General features: G+C 36.2%; 1 protein-coding gene across 1 annotated transcript in view; it reads right to left on the bottom strand.

Annotated features, from left to right (window-relative positions):
- The window catches only part of COL25A1 (collagen type XXV alpha 1 chain), a 486,980-nt gene that overhangs the window by 76,177 nt on the left and 383,544 nt on the right, over positions 1-27,259 (bottom strand). Inside the window, 2 exon segments of the mRNA XM_077143256.1 lie at positions 10,786-10,830; positions 12,844-12,870. Coding sequence (XP_076999371.1) covers positions 10,786-10,830; positions 12,844-12,870 — 72 coding nt within the window.

Here is a 27,259-nt window from a genome sequence, read left to right as displayed (position 1 = left end):
TCTCCTTATGCCTGTCACCTTCCTTCATTTATCTATGGCACAAACCTAGCACCTAAGATAAAATTCTTTGTTTCTTTTCTGTCTCCCTTAATAGGACTGCCAGATTTGGCAAATAAAAATACAGGATGCCCAGTTATGTTTGAATTTCAGATGATGAGTAGTTTTTCAGTTTTCTATGTCCCAAATATTGAATAGGACATAGTTATATTAAAAATTATTCATCTGAAATGCAAATTTAATTGGACAGCCTGTATTTTACCTGGCAACCCTCCACGCCCCCACTCCAGTAAACCATGAATTGTTAGAGGGCAAGACTGTGTATTTTGTGCAGTACTCTTTCCACGGTGCCTAGAAATTGTGTTTTACCCATAATAATTGTTCAACATATGCTGTAAGAATGATGAATGGAGCTCTGGAAGAGTGGAGAGATATTATATTAAGACATGTGCACTCTAGGCCCAACATACACTGAGACAACAAAGCTGCCCTAATGGGAAAATGGAAAATGGTTTTTGACCCTGGTGGTAAGAGAGGACTCTTGTTTTGACTACAGAGAGAAGGGGACCCAAGGAGAAGATGGGTCATGCCAAGGTCAGTATGAAACATTAGGATTGAAGAACAGAGAGGAACAGGGTAAGTTCAGAGCAAAGGGTGGGAGTGAGTGCAGGCACAGAGTCCCTTGAAGGGGGGTAGAACTTCAGTGGCTTCCAAGGAAAGCCCAGAAGCCCCTCCAGTTGCATCCAAGTTGCATCTTAGTTTTCTGCCTTGTTGGTCTTGGGATATAGAGCAAATTGTTCAAGCCTCTGTAAAGTTCAACTTTTATTCTGTAAGGTATTGGAGGGTGGGGTGGTACATTAATGTCTTGCTTTTTCTAAGCTCTAAAGATCAAAATTAGCTTTTGTTGTTTTTGGAATAAAGTAGTCCCCTGCGGCTCCTTACTTATAGAGATTTGATTAAACTTGGCTCAAGTCACAATTTTACAAGTCGTGGAAGTCTGAGACCTGCTCTCCCAGACTCCTTTGCTCAGATGCTTGGGTCCAATTGTGTTACCTTTATCTTTTTCCAGACCAATTTCACATGCATCAGTCAGTTCTTCGTCTGTTGTCTAAAAAACCCCACTTTCCATGGGCATTTTGTTAGCTCAGTGATGGACATCTGGGGTGCGTGGAAGGAGTCACATCCCAGAGCTGCAGCCTTTCTTCACCTCGCTGATGTCTTCTCTCTGCCCCTTCCATCTCATCGTTCCTCCTCTTTCCCTCCTCCCTCGACTCTCCTGGGAATTCTGCATCTCTCTCTCTCTCTCTCTCTCTCATATGGAGCAATTTCATCTTTTCAGCTCCTCCTTCATACCAATTCCTAATTTTTTCTTTTATTTTTCCTTGGAGGCAGAGAGGACTTTAAGAACATGGTGAAAGGAAGACCAGAATACCTTAGCCTGGGGATTAGGTTTGGTTCTGTATCGGGGAGCAGGTATTCCTACAGGGGAATTTTGTCTTGTTTATCTCATCAGCAGACTCACTCTGTAAAATAGATTCTCTTTGTCCACACTGGTAACATAAATACTAGTTATTAGAAAGGTAGCAGGTATAACAATCAGGTACTTAATAAAAATATTCTATTTCAGATAATCTTTCTCTATTTTTAGGTTCCAGCACAGCAGGTGAGACTTTTGCCACTGAACCACCATTGCACTGCCCTCAGATAATTTTTTGAAATGGGTTTTAAATTGATTAAAGTAATAACTAAATTACACTTATTAACCAAACCTTCATTATGATTTTTTCAGTAGTTGCAAATGCATAAAAATGTAAAATAAAAACCATGACTGTCATATCAATTATATTACTATGAACTACATCATAAATAATTCTTCTGGTTAAAAATTTTTGCTCTACATTTCTATACTCTAATGTAGACAGAAATGTGCACAATAGAATTTGAATACAGAAAACTGAAGTGCAAAGAGATACCTAAAAGTTCAGCATCACAGAACACGGCTAGATTGAGTTTATTTGGATAAAATTTACGTAAGTGAGAGGAATTATGTGCCGTGAGCTCACGTAACATTTGGACTTCTGGGTAGGAATACACAGAGACGGCCCCTCACCCCACCCTGCTTTTGGCCTCCTTCTCGTCACAGCCCTATTCTCTTCTCAACCCCGGTTCTGGTATTCCCTGAGCCGTGGGCACACCTCAGTCTGCAAGCTCTGTTCACAGCCCCTCACCAACAGCTGCCCAGAGGCCATCCGTAGACTTGGGGGTGTGCACCCCAGCAAAATGGTTCACCCTTGGAAGATGGACCTGAGGAAAAAGCCAAATGGCCACTAGAAGCAGACTCAGAACAGCTGAAGCAGGAAGTCTTGATACCTGGGAGCCAGATGCACCATCTAGAAGAGGGGAGGTTGGGCGCCGAGCAGGCATTATTTCTTGGCCCTCTGTGCCCCTCCCCCTGTCGGGGGTGTCACAGACAGAAGAAGGACAAAGCAGGCTCAAATGAAGAGCAGTGCTGGCCTGGATCTAAGGGAGGCATTGTCCAGTATTGCCTTTTTCAACAACTCATGAAAGATGCAAAGGTGAGCAAAAACCAGCCTGAGAGCATGAGGCCACAGCAGGTTCTCTTCTTTGGAGAAAATAATCGCCTGTGTGTACTTGAATGGATTATTTTAAAAGATAAAGAATAAAGGCTTATGTTTTAGGAAGACAAAATACTATAATGGATGAAGAGGATTAATGAGGTGGAAGAATTTCCTAGATCTGGGATAAGTCCGATGCAACACAATTGTTTAGCTTCCTGGTGTAAGAAGAATCTCTCTTCTAAATTGGATACTTAGTGCTGGCTGGTAACTCTCCACGCCACTGTGCTGCTGTGATGGATGTAGCAGCCACAGCAGCCTGGGTCTAAGCCAAGTCGGCATCTGACATTGTCCTCACAGAGGGAATGAGAGATGGAGGCTGTCTGGGGAAAGAGACTCTTCCTTTCTGGATGTAGATAAGGAAGATGAAGACCCAGGCGTGGCTGGCAGTCAGTTTGCAATGCAGAGGAGAGTGGGCCATTCGATGAGGACAGCTGCATGGACATGGCGAAGAGATGAAAGAAACTGGGTTCTTAATGACGTGGTTTGGTTGCTCGAGCAATGCAAGGCTGAAACCTGCATTAATGCTGGACTTTCAAGTTACATGAACCAATAAATACCTTTATTTTTTAAACTGGTTCTGGTAAGTTTTCTATGACTTGCAACATAATGTGCCCTTGATAAGATATCCATTTTTTTAAGTTTAAAAAAATCCAGCTAATTTGTTCTTTCTTAAAATATAGTTACTAATAATAAATCCATAGGTTGAAGGATAACACTTTCTCTTCTCTTGGAAAAAGAACGTGCTTAATTATTAATAGAAATGTTAGATGGTTATGTCCAACTGGAAAAACTGCAAAGGTCAGTGAAGAGATAATATTTCCTATTAAAATTCACTTATATGGCTAAGAGGTTTCTGAGTCACGGAGGTACTAATATCTCCAATTCAGAGAGGGAAGTGGTCTGTTCTCATGGAATAATAATCTTCTAATGGATAGTTAAACATGCTACTTGGTTCATTTTTTTTTTTAATTAAACTTACAGGTAAATATTATAATCCCCATATTGACAAATGAGGAAGCTGAGACTCAGAGAGGGCAAGTAATTTGTTCAAGGTCATACAAATACAGAATAACAAAGCTGGGATTTGAACCTAGGCTTTCCTGAATTTAAAATCCACACTTTAACCCCTCCTCTGACACTTACTACCTGTATGATACAGGGCAAAATATTTACCCTCTTTGGGTCTCAATTTCCTCATTCATAAAATGGAGATAACAGCAGTACCCACTTCATTTGCTATGAGGATGAAATCAGCTAATTTGTATGCACCACTTAGAACAGTGCAACAGTTAGTAAGAGCTGAATATGAGTAATTATCACACACCGCTTCTGCTCTCTGCACGAAGGAACTGAAGAAGAGGATCCTGAAAGAAATTCTTTCTCATGAATCAGTCTCATAGTGTTGCTTCACAACTGGACAATGGCTCTCAGTCTCTTAGCATTGAGGCTCAGAACCGAATGGATGGGAATGGGTGCATGTGAGCCCGTTATGATTGTTATCGCAAGTTGTCTCATTGCAGCCCTACTTTTAATACATATTTCAAAATCACGAGTGTCATTTAGAGAGCAAATCTAATGATGAAAAAACAGGCTTAGTGGTTCGTATCGACTTAATATTTTAGCGGTCAGAAACGTGAAGGAAAAATAGGGCCCGTGATGAATGCAGCACCCCACAGTAGTAATGAATATGGTGCTGAGAAATAGAATTCTTATTTAATATGTAAGTACTGCAGCACAGCAATGGTTTCTCTTACCCTTGCAATGCCCATTTATCCTTTTAGTCCTTCCTAAACATCATGTATTAAGGAAGCATTCCTTTATTTTTTCAAACCAGGCCCCATGCGGCCCTGGGCTTCTCCGTCATGGCATTCAGGGTATTACTCATTTAGTGTCCACACCACCCAATAGACTGGAACTTCCATAAGGACAGAGAGCGCTTTGGTCTCAATGCTCAGGATGGTGCCTAGTGCTTAGAAGTAAGGGCTGAATAATTATTTGTTGACTGAATGATTGAAGAAATCAGTAAATGGATTAATGAACACATTTAAGGGAAGCTTTGGCAAAAACTTTCCCAGAGTACGTATACAATCCAATCTGCTCTGAAGAACAAGTATTTTTATGGATCTCTTCTACTAAATACAGTGTATTAAATTTAAATAAAAAATAAATGGACTTCAGGATGTCATATTTCTTTTAAACACATTTGCTTTGATGTTCCCTCATTTTTTATGGTTACTGCTTTACAACAGCCGGTGCGGTGCTTCTTTTCCTCTCACAGCCTTTCCCCACTAATCCTCTCTCCTCAATTTTTTTTCTCCTCCTCCAACAATATTTTCATTTACTAGAATGATAACTAACATTAAATTTCAAAATAGCATGCTTGAATAAAGTCAGGGTGAAAAGTGGATTTAAAAAATCATATTGTAATTGTTTTTTATCAAACCAGAATTAAATTGCCCTTTTCAACTAACTTTTTATTCCCCTTCAAAGGAGCTTAAAATTAATTATATAAAGAATAGAAATATCTTTTGTTCTGTTAAAAAGTAAAATTGAGTGAGAGGTCTTGTCAAGAGCACGCTTGTGTATAAAAATGCTTGAGAATGTATGACACCCACTCAGGGATAAAATAGTTTGACTTTATGAAATATTCTATAAGAAGAAAATGATTGTGCTTCTTTAAGAAGAAAAAACCACATTCTATAATTATAGTACTAAAGAAAAATGTTCTTAATACTAAAAAAATTCTTAGAATTTATTTGATCTTCATAATTGCTCGTTTAAAAACAGAAGAATTAATAACAGTTATTTAATTCTTACCTTTCATCTACACAAGGATTGAATTGTTGTAAAATACTTTCTTTGAACTATTATCTAATCTGGAATCAGTAATCAATGCTATATTTACTCTAAGTGTCTTAAAGTCTAAATTGGGAAAATCATAAATATATTGAAGAATAGATAACTGGATAAATTTTGCTATTGATAGAGGAAAATCTGAAGTTAACTAACCAGAAAACAAGTGTACTTACAACACTCAAATCTTTTAGGAATTTAATTCATTTTTATACCGTGGTGTTAAGGCAGAAAAAGAAAGGAACATGTTTATTGGTTAGAGAAGTGGATCAGGAATAAAAAATACTGAGTTCACTGTGTAGTCCAGAAAATGTGTTTAAATAAATGGCTTAATCTTTGGAGATCTGAAAGCTTCAATTTACCTGCTCTCCCAATACACTTCCAATAAAAATGCCATTAGAAGTACGCTGTGAGGATTAATGTCAGTGAAGGACCATGAGACTTATGTGTAAGAGATGAAGAGGAATTCCAAATACCATAACTGTAAACTAATTAAAATGTACTGGTACTTAAAAATCACATAACTGTGTGGGATAGATTTACAGATAACAAATTAATATTAATTTTTTATTTGTATTTTATATTGAAGTCTTAAAAATAATAATAAATTCTAGAAAACATTTAAAAAAATACATAAAACAAGATTGTTTGATATTTATCTTTTGCCTTGGAAACAATCTCTACTACTTTGAGATCCTCAGAAAAATTCTAGCTTGCTTAGACAACAAGCAAGAAAATAAATCTTTAATATTATTTTCATGGCAAAAAAGAGACAAAGCTGTGAACTAAAGGTTGCACAAATTAGATTTCTGATGAACCAATTCTCCAATCCCATCTCTTCTCTTATGTGGCATTTGCAAAATGCTGGGTACAATTACTAATCAAACACAACGTCATTATTGTGATTTATTGTTTGGATACAAATTAATGAGAAAATATTTAAGAGTTGAGAAGTACCTACTAAGAGTTAAACACCTACTAAGGGTTAAAACACCTACTAAGAGTTCAAATTTTTAATGATCAGATGTATGAATATACAAATAAAAATTGTAGGCAGCAATTTATTTTGCCACATGATTCTTCAGTTTAGAAAATGGTTTTACCATAAGGTTATTTTAATTGGCTCAATCCCCCAGTGTATCTGAAGTAGATTTAATTGACAAAATATTCAAATAAACATTTTTCATGTGTGTATGTGTACAAGTGTATGTATGTGTGGGTGAGAAAGAGAGAGAGGGAAAGAGAAAGAATCATGAAGTATAAATAAAATGCCAATTTTACTTTTAAAAACTAACAAGATCTATTCCACGAGAATTACAAAAAGAATTGGAGTCCAATACAACTTGCCAGAGAAGAGAGAAACATTTCAAAATTTTAGGTAAAAATTATCATTAAATCTGTACTTGTTGCTTTGGCTTTGTAAAATATTGTAAATTAAGGAAACAACAGTTTTCAGAATTGCAACAGAGGAAGCTAGAAACTGCTTGAATTGGACGAGTCAAGGGCAACTTTTTATGCACTCAGTATCTCTTAGGGACTTAGAGATAAATTAGCATCGACCCCTGTATCAATTTAGAAATGAAGCTTTTTGAGACCAGAGAGGAAAAAGTGTCTTTCAAAGGCTACACATGAGGTGACAGAGTTCCCAGACTCCAAGATAGTTCTCCCAAATGACCCCACACCGATAACTAGGCATTTGAAATAATGAGAGCTGTATCTTGTCCCTCCCATATCTGTGGTACTTACAGCCCATCTACTCAGTAATGGGAAGGGGGAGACCCAGAAGAAACATTTTCATACTATATTCATGTGTGATTTTGCATATTCATTTTATCCTGTCTTGAATTCAACTAGCTTTTGCTTGAATGTAAATGTCTAGGCTTACAGCTCTAGCTCATTTGCAGAAATTCTTCTTAAGATAGTTTAATCCTTATACACTCTTACTAGATAACATTTATTGAGCACTCACTATATAGTGTTCACTTTAGATTCAATATCTAGTCAATTCTGTTAGGTCTGCCTCTATATTTTACACCCATGGCTTAGAGAAGTTAGGAACTTGCCCAGACAAGGAGACTAAACATTCTTTGTCTGACTGCAGAGACCACACCCTTTCCACTGTATTACACGGCATCCCACTTCTTACAGAAGGACGCTAGTGTTTTGGGTTGTGATGCCACAAGAGACTAGCTTGGAGTTTAACACCATGTTACTGCTTAGTTAAGTCTTCCTTCCTAATACAATCTGAAGACCTGGGAGAGCACTGAAAAATAAGAAATATTCAGATTAGCAGTCTAGGTGACTATAATTTAAAGGAAAATAAATGTAAAATGTCACCCCTAGTTTATCAGTCAAGGCCAATCGCCAATTTTGTCAAGTCTAGTAAGCATTCTAGCGAAGAACCCATGAACAAATGGCTTAATTTCTTTTTTCAAGACATAAGAGAAAAATATTTTTGTTTCCCAGTCGTTATATGCCGTATTTCTGAGAGTTTAGAAATTATATCCTCCATTCACTATTATCTGAAACCTATTTTCTAAGCATTAAAAGTATTTCTTCAGCAAAAGTGAGGCTGTAATATAGAAAAGAAATGCATTCTCAAGACACATCAAGGACACCGAGGTTTTTAAATATATATATATAGAAAGCTTCTTTCTTAGAAAAACAAATCCTAGAGGATCAAAACACATTTCATATGTTCAAAGAATAGAATTATTACTCTACTCCCAACTTTGTTTTTGCTATCTGAATAACCTGCTTCAGAGAAGAGGGCTCCTTTTTTGTCCTTTATTTTCCTAAAGATGACATAGCAGATGTTACAAATATTAGATAATGCCCAGGCTAACAAAAATTCCATGCACAAAGTCTCAGGTTAAATTCTATGAAATGGAAAAACAAATTTAAGTTACATTGTGTTAACACCTTCATAGAAGGGTGAAATTTAATTTCCTACATTTTACAGAAAACATTTTTTAAATGTCATAAAGACATATAATAAGACATAAATTGTAAATATTAACTGTCCATTTTCTTGAAATATAATTCAAGCTTGGTGTCTTGGACAAGAAAATATCACATTCTTTTCTCTTGAGAAGGAAATAGCATATTTCCTTTGCAAAAATGAAGAATATTTAGTCTTCATAAGAGTATATGTGACAGTTTTACAGTTGTTTTGTTTCAGGCTAAAAGTTTCTAAAAACTTTCATGATTGTTTCAAAATTGAAAAAAGTAGAAGAAGCAGCATCAAAACATTACCCTCAGGGCATACAGGCTTTGGTTTTCATCAATGTAAAAAACTACATTTAGGCTATGCTCATCATTTGTATTTTCTAAACATCATCTTGAGTTTTATAATTTAAAGTCCATCTCAGTATGACTACACTTTCAATTTTTTGCTTATGATTGTAGTGGGCTGAATTGTGGACTCTCAAAAATATATGTTCAAGTTCTAATTCCTGATACTTCCAAATAATGTGACCTTATTTGGAAATGGGGTCTTCGTAGATGTAATTAAGTTGAAATGAGGTTATATGGATTAGGGTGGACCCTAAATCTAATGACTGGTGTCCATTTAAGAAGAGGAGAGGGCACAAAGAGACAACAGAAGACGGAGGCTCAGGTGAAGACTGAGGTAGATGTTGGAGTGATACAGCTATAAGCCAAGGAATGCCATCAAGACCCATAAGACACAAGGATGAATTCTTCCCCAGACCCTTCAGAGATAAGATGGCCCTGCAACACTTTGATTTTGGGCTTCGAGCTTCCAGAACTGTAAGAGAATTGATTCATGTTGTGTTTAAGCCACCAAGTGTGTGGTAATTTGTTCTGGTAGCACTACGAAATAAACAAGAAGTTTAGTCTTCTGTCTTTACCAGGAACTGAGAAGCAAATGGACATGCATTTTACGAAGTAGAAAAATAGAGCTGAGGCATGGACAGTGAGTGTGCAGTGTTTGGTTTGTGGACTCAAGGATACCATAAGTCTTCATAGAGAACTTTAATTTCCCCTGGGAAGTGAGGAATTCTTGAAATAGAGAGCCCCATTTAAAGAATAGTTTAATCAAACTTCCAGAATTTCACTAAAATGAAATGAAGAAAATGTTTAACAGTTATACCAAACACTGATGCAAGTGCTTTTTAAATGTTTACTCATTTCATTCTCACACTGATCCTACTGAGTATGAACCGCTATTGTCTTCCTTTTACAGATGAGAAAAGTGAGGTTTCAAGGCTTCAAGGACTTTGCCAAACTTCACACACCCTCGAATGGCAGTCTTTTGCTCTTAACCACTCAGAAGTTTCAAAAATGTGATTGTTTATGTCTTATTGATAGCGAAGAAAAAGATGGACAAGACGTAAAAGGCCACAAAGTTTTTCCTGTATGGATTATGCACCTCATGATATTAGAATACAGTCAAGGGCACATGGATTTAAAACCTCTGGGAAGACAAAATGATGAATCACAGAAGTTCCGAGGGCCAGGCCAAGATCACTGAAGGGGACTGGAAAGTCCCGAGCTCAGCATCCTGGCTCTCAGTAGTCTGGCTTAGCTAGCAGCTTTGTTAGCCAACTCAGTGGTCTCTGTAGGTAGAGTTCCAGATTGAAGGACTGTTGGGGAACACAGGATGCCAGACTAATCTGTGGGACGATGATAGATGGTTTGCCCAACTCATAAGCTTAGTGCAGGTATAAATGTACACAGACAAATAGATATGTATATATAGAGTTGTTGGGATGTTTTTGTTCTTTTTATTTTTTTAACTTTATTTTGTTTCCCTATTAAAACATTACAATAAAATTTAGTACCAGAGCTTGGTAACTCTAAATAGTTCCTTACTGTACTTAGCTGTAAAAAGAGCTTGTTTCTGGATTCAGGCCTGATAACCTCCCTCTGTTAAAAGTTACTTTTGAGAACCAAAGAAATGAGATATATTTGCTTTACCACGACAGAAGCAGAGTGTGATTTTTTAAATCAATTAACGTTAAACATAGTATTTTCCCTACTCCATGTATAATTATGAGAAAGATATAGTTGTATCTCATATATAAAACATAAAAAATAATACATCCAAAATACTTACAATAGAAATTTATGTGAAGAGTTTCTATTTTATGCATCTTAAAAAATTAAACTATTTTGATCATTTGCACCATAATTTCCCTATGTTTCAGAAGTATAAATAATGTATTTAATGGGCACATAAAATTAATACTAATATAACTGACTAAAATAATTCTGTTGATTTAATGTTCTCCAAATTATTAAAAAAAACACAACTATAATCTATAGAGCTCACCTTTTGTCCGTTCATCCCTGGAATTCCAGGTGCTCCAACAGAACCCTAAGGAGAAATATGATTATATTAAGTTGAAATCATAATAATAAAATACATCACTTCTAAATTTATATTGTGTTAGTTATGCCAGCCATAATTTTATCTTGCTAAAACAGCCTGCTCTATTCTACTCTCTCAAATCTATATAACAACTTCTATGTATGCCAGTGGGAACTTTTTTCTTCTGAATGAGTTGTTTCTCCATTTAACCTTGTTTCTATAGCTCTACCTAATCCAAATACAGTTTTAAAAAAATTCACAACAGAAATTGAGATTCCTATCTATCTGAAGGTCATATGACTCCAAATTTTGGTGCTTTCAAGAAAAAAATAGGCTTAGTTCCATCTGGAAAAAGCCTAGCCCTAAAAGTAGCTCTTGAATTTCATGAGTTGAAATACCATGAAACAAAAGGTAATTCAAATAACAGCTACTTGTTACACAATTAATCAAATAAAGGACCAATCTTAACTCAGATTTGTTGATTCGAAGTACTTCCCTCCTGGAATCTTAAGGGAGTATATTCAAGTCACATGAGTGTGAATTTGTCTTTCAAAGCAAACTAGAAAGGTGTAAAAGTGTTAAACACTGTCCAGGAACAACATGGTTTCCGAACAAAAAATTTTACCTTGTGTGTTTGTGTGTATGTGCCTGCTTGTGTGTGTGTGTTTGCGTCTGTGCACCTTCAGACCACGCAAGCACAGTGGAGAGATTATCGATGGTCAGAGAGATTGGGTGAGTTCAGAATAAGAAAGCTAATTATTACCTGAGAAAATGCATGACATTTAATTGGACGTAGAGACATTAACAAATGTTTTCAACTACTGATGTCATTTCCTTCTTTTAGGCTTCCCTTTTAGACTCCGGAAGAACAATTTTAAAATACAGTGTTCTTATTCTTTTTCTAGCACTAGAAAACAGATTTTCCTTAGTCGATGTATGATATTAAATTTCTCTCATAATATATAGTTTAAAACTTTATTAAATAATAATCATATGCAAAACAAACTGAGATGGCAAGTTCCTTACTGCATTCGGTGATTATATTGGGTAAGTCATTAAAGGACTTCCCGAAGCCTGAAGCAGTAATTTTATCCTGGTTGCATGTGGATTAGGGTAGCTTTACAATTTCACACCATGCTTAATAGAGACATTATTGCGAAGGACAAAGTGTTCCTACACACTAGTTGTCACACAACTTATTGGCTTTTGCTTGGTTTGTAGGATTATGTTTCAACAGATGCCACATGCCCAGTGCTTGGGGGATAAAAAGTCTCTGTCTTTGATGGATTCCAAAGATAAAGAATAATCACTTTTCCACCTGTTATAATAGTTTTTTTAAAAAAGTTTTCTGCAGGTTAAGTATCCTTTATTCCCCTTGAGAGGGAAGGGGATAGAATGGGGAATGGTAACTTAGTGATATTTTGTTGGCAAAGAGCCATCTACCGGCTATTGATATATTTAGTGCTGTATTATTGGTGTAATTTTAGAAGTCCGAGACCCCCTCCGTCTGAATGCAATGATCAGTCTGGTGACTGAGGATAACGTTGAAATGAAAAGCAGGAAGTGACTTTCAGGTTGCCTCAACAAAGGAAGACACTATTGAGCCATTTGAATATAATAATCAAGCAAGATCTATAGTCTCTGTTCTGGTCAGTTTTATAGTCATTTGGCAATCATATATTTTGAGCAAGACTATGCATTCAATTTGCAATGTCATATGACCCTTCACTTAAGTTTGGTTTCAATGCTTTACCGGTGTTTGGACGAAAAATTCTAATAACGTACAAATTCTGCAGACAGATTGAAAAGAATCTGCTCTGGATTTATTGAATTTTCTATAATGGAGTCAATTAGAAATCTAACAGCTTACATTATGGTTGCATTTTGAGAAAGCCGAATGTACAAACCAGACTAAGTGCTTCAGGATTGCTTACAGTAGCTAATTCCATTCACCATTTTTGCTGGACATTAGGCAACAGGAGTATAATTACTTTCACAGTACTGTTGTTTATACTCTACCTTTTGTCCTGGAGGCCCCAGGGGACCCTAAAAGAAAAAAGAAATTCAATTAACATAATAGCAAAGCCATTTGAGCTTAAGTGACCAACTAAGACTCCCTTATTCTATAAGTCTCTTCTAAGAGCTGGACTGAAATCTGCTGATGTTCTGTATATTAAGGAAAATGAAAATTTTGAGTTGCAACTGCACAATAGGTCTTTTCTTCTCTCTTGCACTCTTTTGAAGAACATTAAGCATAGGATTCTGAATTTTCCTTGAAAAACAACAACAAAACTCTGCTATTCCAAAGCTTCTGTTCTGTTTTTCAGATATCTGCAGGTTGACTATATCAATCTCATTTAGAAGTCTGGAGATGTTATAGCTAAAACTAGTTAAAATCTAATGCAGTTCCCTAGCAAATAGACATTTTATTGCTTCTGCATCTGTAAAGCTTTAGTAAATAGATTTACAAACGAAATAATTGAGCAGCATTATGAAAAAAATATACTTTTTTTTTCTTAGGAAATGTATCCAGTTGACCTGCCCAAAAACTTGTTTACAAACCAAGAGATGCCAAGGTCAGTTGTGGCTCCTAGTGTGTCCCAGAAAAGGGAACAAAAGATGCTGTCAGCTGTAACTTAGACTAAAATACTCAGGGGAAGAAAAGAAATACAGTATTTAGGGAAATGAATGAGCGTATTTACACATAAAATGGAAATGTGGCAGTTCTGAGATTTGGCAGCTTTTCAACCACAAAGCCAGTGCTGGCATTCTGTTAGCTTTATTTAGAGAAAGGCTCATGGATTTGGAACTGTCTTCCATGTGTATTCATGGAAAAGCACACAGAGATCCAGCTATAATTCTGACTACTTGAGTCTATTTTAAATAAAAAATATGAAGCAGTTTCTTCCATTTCTTTCAAAATATATTTAATTTTGGTATATTTTAGCAAAATTATAGGTGCTTCATCATTTCACGTAGTGAGCTCTTCATTCCGTTGCACTTAACTAACAGCTAGCTTATTTTCAATGTATGCCATTTCAGTTAATCAGCATCTTGCATTCACACATAGTAATACTGAATAAAGCACGAGGATGGCCAGTAGAGGAAGAACTGGCCACGCATACATTTTATAAAAAACATACAATGACCCACAATTTCCTGATATAATCAGGTTTAGGTTACTGAAAGTACTGTATGCAATACTACCTTAATATATTCCTATTTGATTTACTCAACCAACCAACTTTTTAATGATCCTGTTATCTGACACATCTGTGTGGTCACACATTCTCTCTACCTATTCTACACCTTTTAAAAAAAAATCCTCCCTATTCTAGGTTTTGCAGAGAAAACAGAGGCTATTGGATGTGAATTCTCTCAATATCATGTCCCTCATCAATTCAAACTCACATGGACATCTTTCCTATAACAGAAGAAGGGTCCTTCCTCCTACACAAGGCAAGTGTTCTGGTAGGGTCTGGAATCCATCCTTTCTTCTGTCCACAGGGATCTTTCTCCATCAATTATCCCTGCATCCATATCAGAACCTCCTGTTCATCACCAGTTCCTTCTCCTATCTACATAAACATGCTTCATCATTTCCTCACTGGGGTATACTGTTTGGGAAGTGACTGTTAATGCTGGTAGTATTTAGAGGTTGTGGTAATAGGAGATCGGAAAGTGAAGAAAAGACTTGGGTTTTAGCATTATCTCTGGTTCCATTTTCCTAAGTGCCTCTAGAGTATTTATTTCTTAAAATGTTTATGTTACACTGGAAATCATACAACAAAAATAAATTAATTCAATGTTTAGACTGAGATTGTATATGTTTAACTCACAAAGGTTCGCTTCCCTTTGTAAACCTAACTTTGCCACTTGAAAAAATACTGTTCACTAAAATTGGATCTTTCATTGCATGTGTGGAATGGAATATTTCATATGAAAATTAGAGCAAATTTTAAATCAACTGTTGAACTAGAGACTAACACATCTGGCATTTTCTAATTTTGTCTGTGTTGCACGATCACATCCAACCAATTACTTAGAAAGACAACTCACAACTCTGAAGTCCATAAAATTATATTAGTTGTACATGTTAACATAATAGTTAATGAAAATCAAGAGATTTCCACAAAGAAAATACATATAATGCTTTCTTTAGTGCTAGGAAACTACTATTATTTTTGCTAAATTATAAAAATAAAACCAGTTTTTAAGATAAAACATTAATTTTGAATGGTAAGTAGATGTCATATGTATTATTCATAACACTGTTGTCAAGAATATATTCTCAGCTACCGAAACTGTGCATATACCTTTTTGATATCACTAGCAGGAAAAAAGTGTTAACAAGCCAAGGATAGTGTCATACATTACTAAGAGGGAGCTGGGAGGGGGATGTTGAACATAAGGTGCACATACACCCCAAATGGTTATTATTATTATTTTTTAATTTTGTATTTTTTTAATTAGAGAAGTTGTGGGTTCACAGAACAATCTTGAATAAAATACAGGATTTCCATATACCACCCCACCACCAAAACCATGTATGAGGGTAAAACACCAAATAGTTATTTTACTGATCAAAATTTTTGCTTTAGATGTGTGTCTTTCCGGCATCCTTGATACATCCATTATATATCAGTGACATTGCGGTTGTTAAATTTAAGCTTACAAATTAAGGTTCCTCTTCCAAAAACAAATTATTTTGAAATGAGTATATGTCGGTTAGTTAAGATTTCTACATTTGATTAATATTCGTGGCTTCTAGTGCAAACATGAATTTATAAAACAATGGGTAAATACCATAGAGTCACTGACTAAGCGATCTAACTTTTCTTATATTTTTTTATTTTCAGCCTGCATAAAAACTTAGTAAAAAAAAAGATAAAGTCTTTATTCGTTAGTCAAACTAGTGCTTCTCTTGTATATTAATTCAGAAATAAGTCAATTGATCTAGTCTTCCAAGATTTCTAAAATAATTCCACGTTCATATTGTATCTTCATGATTTAGTAGGTTTGGATCAAATCAGCTTTCCAAACCAAGGAGCAAAGTTCTTTTTAGTCCATTTTACCAACCAACCAAGTGCCCTTTCCTTAGACATTTTCTTGGCAGGCGCATTTATGTTTGTATATATTTTGTATACAACCAACAGAGATGGAAATAATCTGGTCTATTTAACTTTCAAGATATTTTCTTTGTATATGTTTTCAAATGGGAAACTAGGCAACCTACAGAATCTCAACATATTAAGGTATATTTCTTTCAGTTTAACTCCAGATATGTCAAATAAACTTTGAACCTTAAGGTATACTCATTTCAACATATGTTCTGGGTGATGTAAATTGTATGTAAATTGAACTTTTTCATGGAAGAATTTTGCATCATGGATGTAATTTTGTTCAAAAGATAAAAACCAAATGAGTCATTGAAAAAAATCTAAGTGTGGAGTGGCAATTTCACTCACCTTAAGAGAAATCTTTACACTGAACTTTTCATGACCTTTCAGAAAAGCCATGGAAAGCTATGCAAAGTTAAGATTAAAAATTTGTAAACAAATAAAAAATTACATAGTGCACTTGATTTTCTTTCTTATTTTCCTCCACCCCTGCTGGATTCCATTTCTAAAGACTGTGTACAATATTCAACATACAGTGAGCAAGGTAAATACATATAATAGCCCATATGTTGATGATTGTCTTTACCGAAAGCAGGTTACTCAGGCCTGAGAATGATCCCTTACTACTCCTGTCAAAGTTACCAGATTCTTCCTCAAGGGTATCTCGCCCAGCCCAGCCCTCTTCTCCAACTGCACTGCAATGGTCTTGTTCAAACTCTCCTCTCTCCTCTCTGACTCATGTAACATTCGCCTAATGGACACTCCACTTTTTGTCTCCTCCAATCCTTTCAGCACATTGTCATTTGAGTGAACGTTCTAAAAGGCTAATAATGCATTCTTACCTTTCCTCAGCTTAAATATCCTTCAATGACTCTCTAAAGCGTTTAAGAAAAATCTAAGTGTTGGTAATAGTGTTGTTTGCCACATGAGCCACAATTCCACGTGTCCCCACCTTTGGACATCTGACTGCCTTCTCCTATTAAAGGCTTTTGCTCTTTTGTCCTCTTTCTCCTTCATCCATTCCCTTCTTCTTGGGGTCTGGTCCCCTTCTTTCATTCTCCAAAGCACCCCTGTGATAGCATTTCTTTCACTGGACTCACTATGCAGCAATATAATTGGTACTTTTTCCCTCACTCTACATGTCTTCCATCTTACACAGTAGCTGGTGCACAGTAATTGCTCAGGGAACCCTTTTGAATTCACCCACTCACTCACTCATTGATTCATACATTTCCTAGTTGTTGAGAGTTCACTGAGTGCCAGGCAATATTCTAGATGCTGAGGATACAACAGCGAACAAAATAGACAGAAATACAAGCCCTCCTGACTTTATATTTTGGTGAATGGAGACAGACAACAAATAAATAAGCAAGTATGATATAAAGATGTGTCAGGTGGTAAGTGCTAAAGCAAAGAGGGGGACAGGGATTGAGACAAGTAGATGTAGGATTAATTTTAAATTGAGGCAATGGGGAATGCCTCAGTGATAAAGGGACTCTGAGCAAAGAGCTCAGAGAGAAGGCAAGCAGAAGGCCTGGGGCGAATGCTACAGACAAGGGAACAGTACGTGCAAGAATCATGAAGTGGGCATATGAAGAGTGTGTTCATGGAACAGCAAGGAAGCTGTGGCCGAGTAAGGCAAAAGGAGAGCAGGAGGAGAGAAAGACAGTAAGGGGAGACCACAGTTGCATGACCTGAGGTGACTGTTAGAACAGTTGTGTTTATTCTGAGTATGATGGAAATTACATGAATGAACAAATGAAGAATAAAGTATACTGAGCTTTTTAAACAAAAGAGAATAGTGCCTTAACATAAGAATGACGAGCTATTGTACCAGTTTGTTCTCTTGAGCCAGTCTAATTCTAGGGGCCTATCTTAATTGCCTCTGATTACGTCTAAGTGTGAGAGCGAGTGGAGAAATTCAGTTCCTGGTTTTTATATTAAAATGGTAAAGCAAGACTCATTTCAGTTGCATGGTATCATTCGCCCTGAGAATGCTGGGATTGTGAATGCAGGTCTAAGGCCTTAATGCAATTCAGAAAGCTACCATGCAAACAGCAGACAGAATTATCAACCTGAGTAAATCTTCAAAGCAGGCAATTAAGAAATGGATGATTCATTATGCTTTGGCTGTACTTTCTAGTTCATGGGGGGTAAAATGTCTTGCTTGATCATTCATGAAATGGAAAAAAAATGAATGAATTTTTCTGATACCCATGTTAACACAAATTTGATTGAGGTATTAATTACTTAAACAGGATGCAGAATTTCTAAATGATGTGCTTTAGGGTGCCCCTGGGAGGTGTTTTAAGGCAGGTTCTGGTTGCCTGCTATTAGGAAATGGTGCTCTGTGTGAGCAGGGGGCAGACACAGTCCCTGATCTGTCCCTGGTGGCTGACAGTAAAATCTGAAGCTCTGAAGCTGCTGGTCATTTTTGGATCTAAGAATATACAACCAGCTTCTGTAATAAAAAAAAAAAAACCTCAGTGAATGAAAAAAAAAGAGGCGATCCATCTGTGAAGAGGATAAAAATCCCAAACTATTAAGCCTTTCAAAATTATTTCCTTTTTGAATTAAGATTTCCTCCATGACTTAATAAAGGTCAGGCAACATGAAGAAAATACTTTTTAAAGTTTAGTTCCATAGAGAAGGATGATAACATATATAATCTAATTTATGGAATCATTAAAATTTAACATCACATTTCTTCAAGAATTTGGTGCAACAAATTTTTAAATTACAAGTATTTGAAAGATATTAACCTTGGCTAAAGCATCATTAGATCGGAAAATACCTAAACTTGGTTCATAAAGAAATATGGAACAAATAATGGAAATTTGTCTTCCTTAAGAAGGAATAATTTAAGATGTACTCATAAAAAATTCCACGTTCTCCCTGGATGTTTGATGGGGAAGGTTAAGAAACATAAATTCTAGCCACTATTATAAGTCTGTCTGGAGTGTAATTCAAGTGATGTTTTGTAAGATTCAGATTTCATAGCCTTAAGTGCATGGAAATGCCCAATTTGAAACTATTGGGTAATGTTTAGAACATAAGAATGCATGCTGAAATATTTTGATTCTAAAACTTAATGATTTAGTTGTTCTAGGTAAGAAGGAACACAGAATAAAAAGGAAAAAAAGTGAGATGTTACTGAGAGCAGAGAGCCTCATTTCTTGTTTCAAGCCGTTTGTGAAGCAGGTCTTCAGCTACACTTGATCATTTATATTTTCCTGAGCAGTGCATTCCCTCCTATTAGTCTTCATGTGAAGTTCTTAGGCATTCTTTGAGGCTCAGTGATCACAGCTCATTTTCTTTGCCAGTCTTCTCCAAGCACCCAGACAGAGCTTATTTTCATCGTCTGTGTTTCTCTAGCACATTTTAAGTGGCTGTATTTTACTATGCTTACATATTTTAAAAATCCACTTGATTAAGCAGTGACATCCTCAAGAGCAGGACTCCGGTCATATATTTTACCTCCTCAGCACTTAGCCCGGTGCCTAGAGAATAAGTACGTATTGACGAAATTGAAACAGTGTTTGAGTGAATATAAATATCATTAAATTCCATTTACTGAATTTCCTCCATAACTTCACCCAACTGACATAACTTGTTCATTGGAAAAAGTTCCCAGTTTTTGAGGCAGAGGTTTTTGATTAAGGATCTGGGGTTTTTGTTTTAATAATATCTCCCTATAATTTCTTTTATTTGAAGAAGGTCCTCTAAGCCAAGTCTCATTTAGAGCCTATCAATAAGATGGCACGTCATTATACTTACTTATAAACATTCACTAAAGAAGTTTTAAATGGAATAAGTCTTAGCTTTTTAATAAAAGAGTAAATTATTTCTAAACTATCACGTGCTGACTTTTTAGGAAAAATATTAAAACAAGATGATTCATTTATTGATGTTTTTCAGAACCATGAGGCCATGACCTCTTTTAGGGAGGTCTCCTAAAGCTCAGGAAATTAAAAAAGTAGGGCATTTTTCTCACCATTTGACAAAACCAGAATCCAAGACTAAATATTGAACATTAAATACCACTTGTAGATTAAAGACAGATCTAGATATTTGAGAGTATCTATGTCACTATCAGGTCCCAAAACAGAGGCTCTGCACGACCCCCCACCAGAAATCCAGGGCTGAAATTAGCTCCCTCCTTACCTTCGAAATATTTAATAAATTGTTTCTTGTCGTTGAACCCAAAGTGGAAATGACCCAGAGTAAAAGAAAAATTAATAGGCTTCCTCTCCCCTCTGTGATTAAACATACTTCCTTCGTGTACCATAAAGGAAACAAATTTATGGCTCACAAAGGCCTATCATCCTACACTACAGCCAGCAAAAATTACTTCTATTGAGCGAAGGTTAAGTGCATTTCCTATTTTAAATCAACAATGCTGAGAAACACTGGCTGCAAAGATTTAAAAACCCCACAATCAACAGAAGAAGGTCTTAAATTTAAGACGATAATATATGCTCATAAGTTGTTCAAGTCTGTTTTCTATCCAGGCCAGGGCAGTCCAATAGAACTTTATGTGATGATGGAAGTTATCTATATTGCTCATTCTAAAATGGTATCCACTAACCACATGCCATTATTGAGATGTGGCTAGTACAAATGAGGTACTGAATTTTTAATGTAATTTTAATGAATTTTAATTTCTATAGCCACGTGTAACTAGTGGCTATTGCATTGTACAGTACAGAACTAGATGATAAAATGTGTAAGTCTGTAATCAGGTCAACTGGATTCTAACCTAGTTCTGCCACTAACTAGCTGCGTGACCTTGGCCAAGTTACTTAATCATTCTGATGTTGTCTCTTAATCTGTGAAGTGGGAAATGAAATGATTTCTACTAAATTTTTTATCGTCTATTTGAAAATTAGCCACAGTGACTATAAATTGATACAATTACTTTTCTACTGTTCACATGAAGATCAGTCTTTTAGTTATACCATACAGTCACAAGCATATATATATATACACACACACACACGTACCATTTAATATCTGAATTTATGATACATATCTACATGTCCAATAATATATCATGCATGAATGAATGTAAGAAGATATAGAAGAAAAAGTAGTTCTCTAATAATTCTGTTGGATTGTTGAAGTTATAATACCTAATCCAACCCTGGGAATTCAATCCTAGGGTACGATGATTTTAGTTGGGAGAAAAATATAAAACTGATTCCTTTGTAGTAATACTGTTTTATTGAATCTTTGATTCATATCATTCAGTCACTCACTTTTTGAACTAAGTATCAAGCACAATTATAATATGATGTGATAAATGCTTTGGAGAAAGAGGGAGAACACAGTTTCTAACTTAGCTTAGAAGGGCATGTGAGTGTCTGATGTGTGCAGAGTTTTCTCAAAGGAGGTGGCCCAAAGCCAAAGCCTGCTGCCCTCAAACCTGGGCAAGAGTGCTCTTGCTTTGGGCCTCAAGCTTTAGAGAGCTCTTCTGTGGTCGTGCTCCTCTTCATAAGGTCAGGATCCCATGGGACCAAGGGGACATGCCAACTGTAGCCAACCCCTTCCCACCTCAGACTATGTTTTGGTTACTAGAAATGCTGGAATTTCTTGCTCCAACAATATGAGCTTGTGTCAAGGACTGCAGGGTGCTTCTTTCTTTCGGAGGTGGACCTCACCGCCGGTGTGCACACCAATGAGTTGGAAGAGGAGGCAAAAAGGTGGATATCTGGGGAACACTGGATGAAGTCTTGTCCTGCGGACATCCAAGAATATCTACATGTGAGAACGTGAGTCTTCTAAAGATGAGGGTTGGAGGCAATGTGGGAGAGAGAAGGAGCAGGCCAAGGTCCAGGGGTGGAGCTTGGTTACGGCTCTCTTCATGCCATCACACTCTGACTTGCAACTCCAAGAAGTGCAAGAATTTTACATTTGAACTTCCCAAATCATTATGAGGACATATATATCAAGGTTATAAGGACTTCCATTTGTACTCTTGCCATAGACTCTGCAGAAGCAAGGAACAGGCATTGCCTGGACTGAAACTGTATCTGGAAAAGTTTCTTCTTAATCTAATGATGAGACATGAGTTTGGTGAAAAAGATTCACTGTAGTTTCATTAATATCCACACATAAGGGTGATATATTTTGCATCATTATGGTGATAGTACATCAAATTCTAAAGTTAAAAGTTTGTTAGAGTTATGTTTTTGAAGTTACAGTTTTGAAGGAGATAGTTAAGAGTATCTTCCATTAAAAAATAACATATAACTGTGTTCATTACCTTTAGCTATTTACAAAATATTTAGGTATATATAACATGGATAAATGGGTCTCTAACATGTGACTGTGCACTTATAATGAAAACATAAAAGGATGACAGGACTTTGGAGCTGGAGGGGGATTCAAATATTACTTAGTCTCATACAGACGAAGAGGAATCTGAACCTAAATATCATAAATAATTTGCCCAGTAGGAGATAGCTTATTAGACTTTGCACTACAGCAAATGTAAAGATAGTTAAAAATGGAGTTGATTCATTCTGGAGGTCCTTAAGAGAAACAAAACAAAATCATGAACGAATGGTCATCTACTCAGCATTTTAGATCATCTTTTCATACTTTTATTACTTGGTTGTATTTCTGCTTCTAATTCACTATTGAAAATGCTCCCTTTTGTTTCTAAAAGACAGAGCCAGTTTTAAAGGAGGGCCAGAGTTCTCTGTTAGCACATTAAAGTAACGTTTAGGCATCACCATTGAAGTCCATGCATATAGGAGGCTCTGAATAAAAAGACCAAGGAGGTGGGAAGGGCTCTGTCAGTGTGGCATTTAGGTGGACTTCATGGAAATGAGATTAAGAGAGAATAATAAAGTTTTAGAACAGTTGCTAAGGATCCTAGCAGGCACTGCATATACTGAATGAAGCACAGGCAGTTTCACCAAACAAGATTTCATTACTAAAATCCAGGCTAACAACCAAACATGCTGAGATGATTTTGGTTATTTGTGATTTGAAGGTTTAGGGGTTGCTTTCTCTGCTAGGTCAAAATCAGGAGGAGAAGTCTGCTCTTGTCTCCAAGTTTGTCATTCTGATGACCAAGACAATCAGCAAAGCAAAATACAATTCAGTAAAATGATGAGTTTTGTAAAATCTGTGGGATAGCAATGGCTTGTAACTGAATAACTTTACAGTAACTCTCACACAGCAGTTATTCCAATCTATTTTAAACAAGCATAAGCAATGACTTATTTAAGCTCAAGATTCTGCTTTTTAAAATCTCTTCCTGAACTTCTTGGAAAACCTGAATGTCATGTGTACAGAATAGATGTATGGCAGGATTAAATAAATGTGGAACTGCTTGAGCTGCGGGTCTTTTTTATTCTATCATAGATGTTGCTAATCTTCCAATGATTATTTATGCAATATAAAATACATCTCCTGGATTATGAAAACTAATTCTCCACCTGACATGTTCATAAACAGCTCTGTAAGAGCTATTTTTAGATTATTCCTAGTGTCTTCATTTCATTATCAGAAACATTTTACATTTAAAAAAATTCTCCAGTGCATCTCCTGCCATAAGAGCTGTTCCACAACACAAACAAATAAATATAATAGGTTTTATATACTGTGGAAAAGATAAAAGTAGTGGCATTAATTATCCTTATCCTTTTTTTTCTTTTAACAGGTACATTATCAACAATTGATAATGTAAGATTATGTGATTGGTATATAGGAGAAGAAGGCAAAAATAGAAAGGAAGGAAGGAAGGAAGAGAGGGAGGAAAGGGGAGGGAAGGAGGGAAGGAAGAGGAAAGAAAAGGGAACAATCTTAGGACAAAAGGAATAAGTTGCACTACAACTGCAGTATTTGACACACCATAATTGATGGCTGTTTTCTCATTGTTCTTAGCCCTTACCTGTCATAGAGTAGACTTAGTGTTTGCCAAGCTTTGTCACAGGATATATATTTTTAACATTAATACTTCTCATTTATGGAACTCTTTGTTTCATAAAGCATTTTCATATTACTTCATTGGCTTCTCACCATTACCCAGAAATACGGAGAACAGGAATTATCATTTATATTTTATAGATCAGTAAAAAGGATCACAGACTATAGTTTTATAACAAGTAGTTCTGAGACCTGAGCTACTGATAGAAGTGCCCTTCTCCTTGCCAAATTCTGAATTACAACACACATATGTGCACATACACATAAAAATGTGAGAGAAAATTCCTAAGGAAACTTTTCTCCTCATAAAAACTTGTTCACAATTATATTTTCAATATTCTTGTCTCTCTTTGAGACAGCTTAAAATATACAGGTGCTATTTAAGTTAATAAATAGTGATTTTTAAAAATATTGTTTTTTTAAAACATAGAAATAATCCACTTTTAGCAAATATAAGATATAAAAATTCAGTTTGCTGGGAAGAGGGAATAGAGGATTTTATTGTTTTATAAAGACTCTGAATAGGGTTGCTTTAAATAGTAAAACTCCCCTGTACATTTAAAATAGGTTGATTTATGAAATTTGATTCATATAAAACTTTATAGGAATATGTCTGCTACATAAAGTCCATGTTCACCTGTAATTACTCTAGAGAGGACAACTGAGTGATAATAACAACATACTCCTCATTATAAACCTTAAAGTGCTTTCCCCTAATTTACTGCATTTGTCCTTGGCGACTTTGTAAGGAAGGCAGAGAGGGTATTATTATTCTTTCTTTACAGATGAGAATTGAGAGGTTAAGTGACTTGCCCAAGATTGGACAGACTGTTCAACCATTTGCTGCTCTCTGAATGACGCAGCTTTAGCAGGGCTGTCAAGGAAGTGAGGTCATGCCCCCTGAGTGTTTTTTTTTCCTAACCAGTTGTGAAGATTATTAAAACAGAGGTGGATGATCTCACAAATACAATGATGAATAAAAGAAGCCAGACACAAAGTTGTACATACTGTATGATTCTATTAATAAAATTTCAAATGCCGACAAACTAACGTATGGTGGAAGTCAGAATAATGGTAACTCTGGGAAGGGGGCAGCCACGCGTATAGGTGAGTGAATGTTTCTCCCCAGGACAGCTGTTGAATACACCTCACGCAGCAGGAAGCCTTGGAACTTTCACCCACTCATTCCAGCCCAATTCTTATGTTCCTGTGCATTATTTCACTAGGACCTAGTCAAATATTTTTTTAATAAATTTTTATATCCTGAACTCCTGCAGGCTGCATGCCACACATTACATAGAATAGCCATTATCAACATTATTGTAATCACCTGCCAGTTTCCTGGCAGTCTCTGAGGCCACTCCTACTGCAGGAGTGTGAGACCGAGCTGTCCTCACTAATTTGGGTTACTAGAGGGGCTCCTGGGGATGATGTTCTAATTCTTGATCTGGTTTGTGGTTATGCAGGGATGTTCACTTTGTGAAAATCCAGCGATGTACACTTATGATTTGCCTGCTTTTCTTTATGTACATTATAGGAGTTTTCTTTTAAAACCTCCTTCTAACATGAAAGAGTTAGATGATCACTATAACACATCTCCCTTTAGAGCATTTGCATTTTTGATTAATTTTTTTAGCTGCATTTTTACAAGTGGAAATCCGTAGACTTAAAAGGAAGCAGAAAAAGCTTATAGAAAAAGATATCCAGGATTTCCTTTATCTGAGAAGGTTGCTATAGGAAAGAAGAGATTAAAGTACACGAAGATAATAAAATAATTCATTTATGGCTGGGTTTATCATTTATATAGAATGATATCAAGGTAAGAGCTTTTAAGGAAATGGAATTACGCTGTTATTCATATAGCGTATTCTATATGAGCTATTCATATAGTATACATAATATATATGTATTTACAGAAGATGAGATATTTTTAAATATCCGTTTTATTTTAGAACTTTATATATTAGGATTCTGCTTTGGGCATCAGGGTAGAAAGCCAATGCCAGTGATAAAACCTGACTAGCTTGTGCATTCCTGAGGCAACAAGGACTCCTGAGAATTCCCAGCAGCCTTCAGTGTAAGCAGAATGCATTGGAAGAATATATTTTGACCATCATTGAGAATAGAAATTATAGGTGTATATAATTGCTTAAGGCAGTTTCAAAATTTATATTGGAGCTTTCCAAAACCCCTTCATACTCTGTGACACTATAATATTGAGAGTTAAATGCATTATATACAATTAACACTAATGACATATATTTTGTTTAACTTTTATCTACGGTCTTTTTCTCTTTTTACACTTTTTTTGCATGGGCAGGCACAGGGAAATGAACTCTGGCATGGCAGGCAAGAACTCTGCAAGTGGCCTGCCCTCTTTTTATGCTTTTTAAAAGGAATCTACTATAGTACCAAATAAAATGATCTCTATCAAACATCTGTACTGATGTTATAGGTCAGGAACCGAGACTATTTCCAGGAGGTGGGTCAGCTTTAGTGCTAGTATATCCATCTTGCTAGTGAGCTTGCTAAGGCAGCAAAGCTACAAGTGAGCGAGTGTTTCCCCCCAGGCCAGCTGTTGAATGCACTCCCTGCAGCAGGAAGCCTTGGACCTTTAAACCACTAACCATGTGTTTTAATTCCAGACCAGCTCTTACATACCCGTGCATTATTTCACTAGGACCTAGTCAAATATTTTTAAAATAAATTTTTATACCCTGAACACCTGCAGGCTGTATGCCACACATTATATATATAGAATGGCCATTATCAAGATATTGTAATCACCTTCCAGCTTCCTGGCCGTTTCTGAGCTCACCCATATTGCATGAGTGTGAGACATAGCTGTCCTCGCTAATTTGGGTTACTAGAGCATCACCCTGTGTTCCCCAATATTGTTCATATCATAAATGGATTTATGATATTAAGTGGTTCAAGAAGCAGAAAGGAAGAGAGAGGGAGGGGAGGTTGAAAGAATTCCACTCATCAGGGCTCAGCAAGGTTGCCCCAAAATCTCTCCCACTGGCAAAGGATAAGCAAATTATGAGGAACTGGGACCCAAACATCTATGGGCAAATCTACAAGTAATCATTCCATGACCTTGTTTTAACTCATAGAGAGCAAAACCCACAACTGTTTCTCTCTACGTGGAGCCCTTCAATGAAAACACACCTCCTAGAATCACTGTGGAAGGTTTGCTAGGCTGATTCACAGTTAGTAGCTCTTGACCCCCTTGAAAAGTTATTTCTATTTATGCTAATAAGCATATCCTTGCATTTAATCTCCTTTACCGCAGAGCTGCTTAAATCAAATTCTCTCCTTTGACCTTTCTGAAAGTCTTGCTCTCTCTGCCCTGTACCTGGAAACTGCTTTTTCCT

This window comes from Tamandua tetradactyla, chromosome 24, assembly GCF_023851605.1.
Source record: "Tamandua tetradactyla isolate mTamTet1 chromosome 24, mTamTet1.pri, whole genome shotgun sequence".
Taxonomy (NCBI): domain Eukaryota; kingdom Metazoa; phylum Chordata; class Mammalia; order Pilosa; family Myrmecophagidae; genus Tamandua; species Tamandua tetradactyla.
Note: the sequence above shows the minus strand (reverse complement) of the source record. Positions and strands in the feature narration are given on the sequence as shown.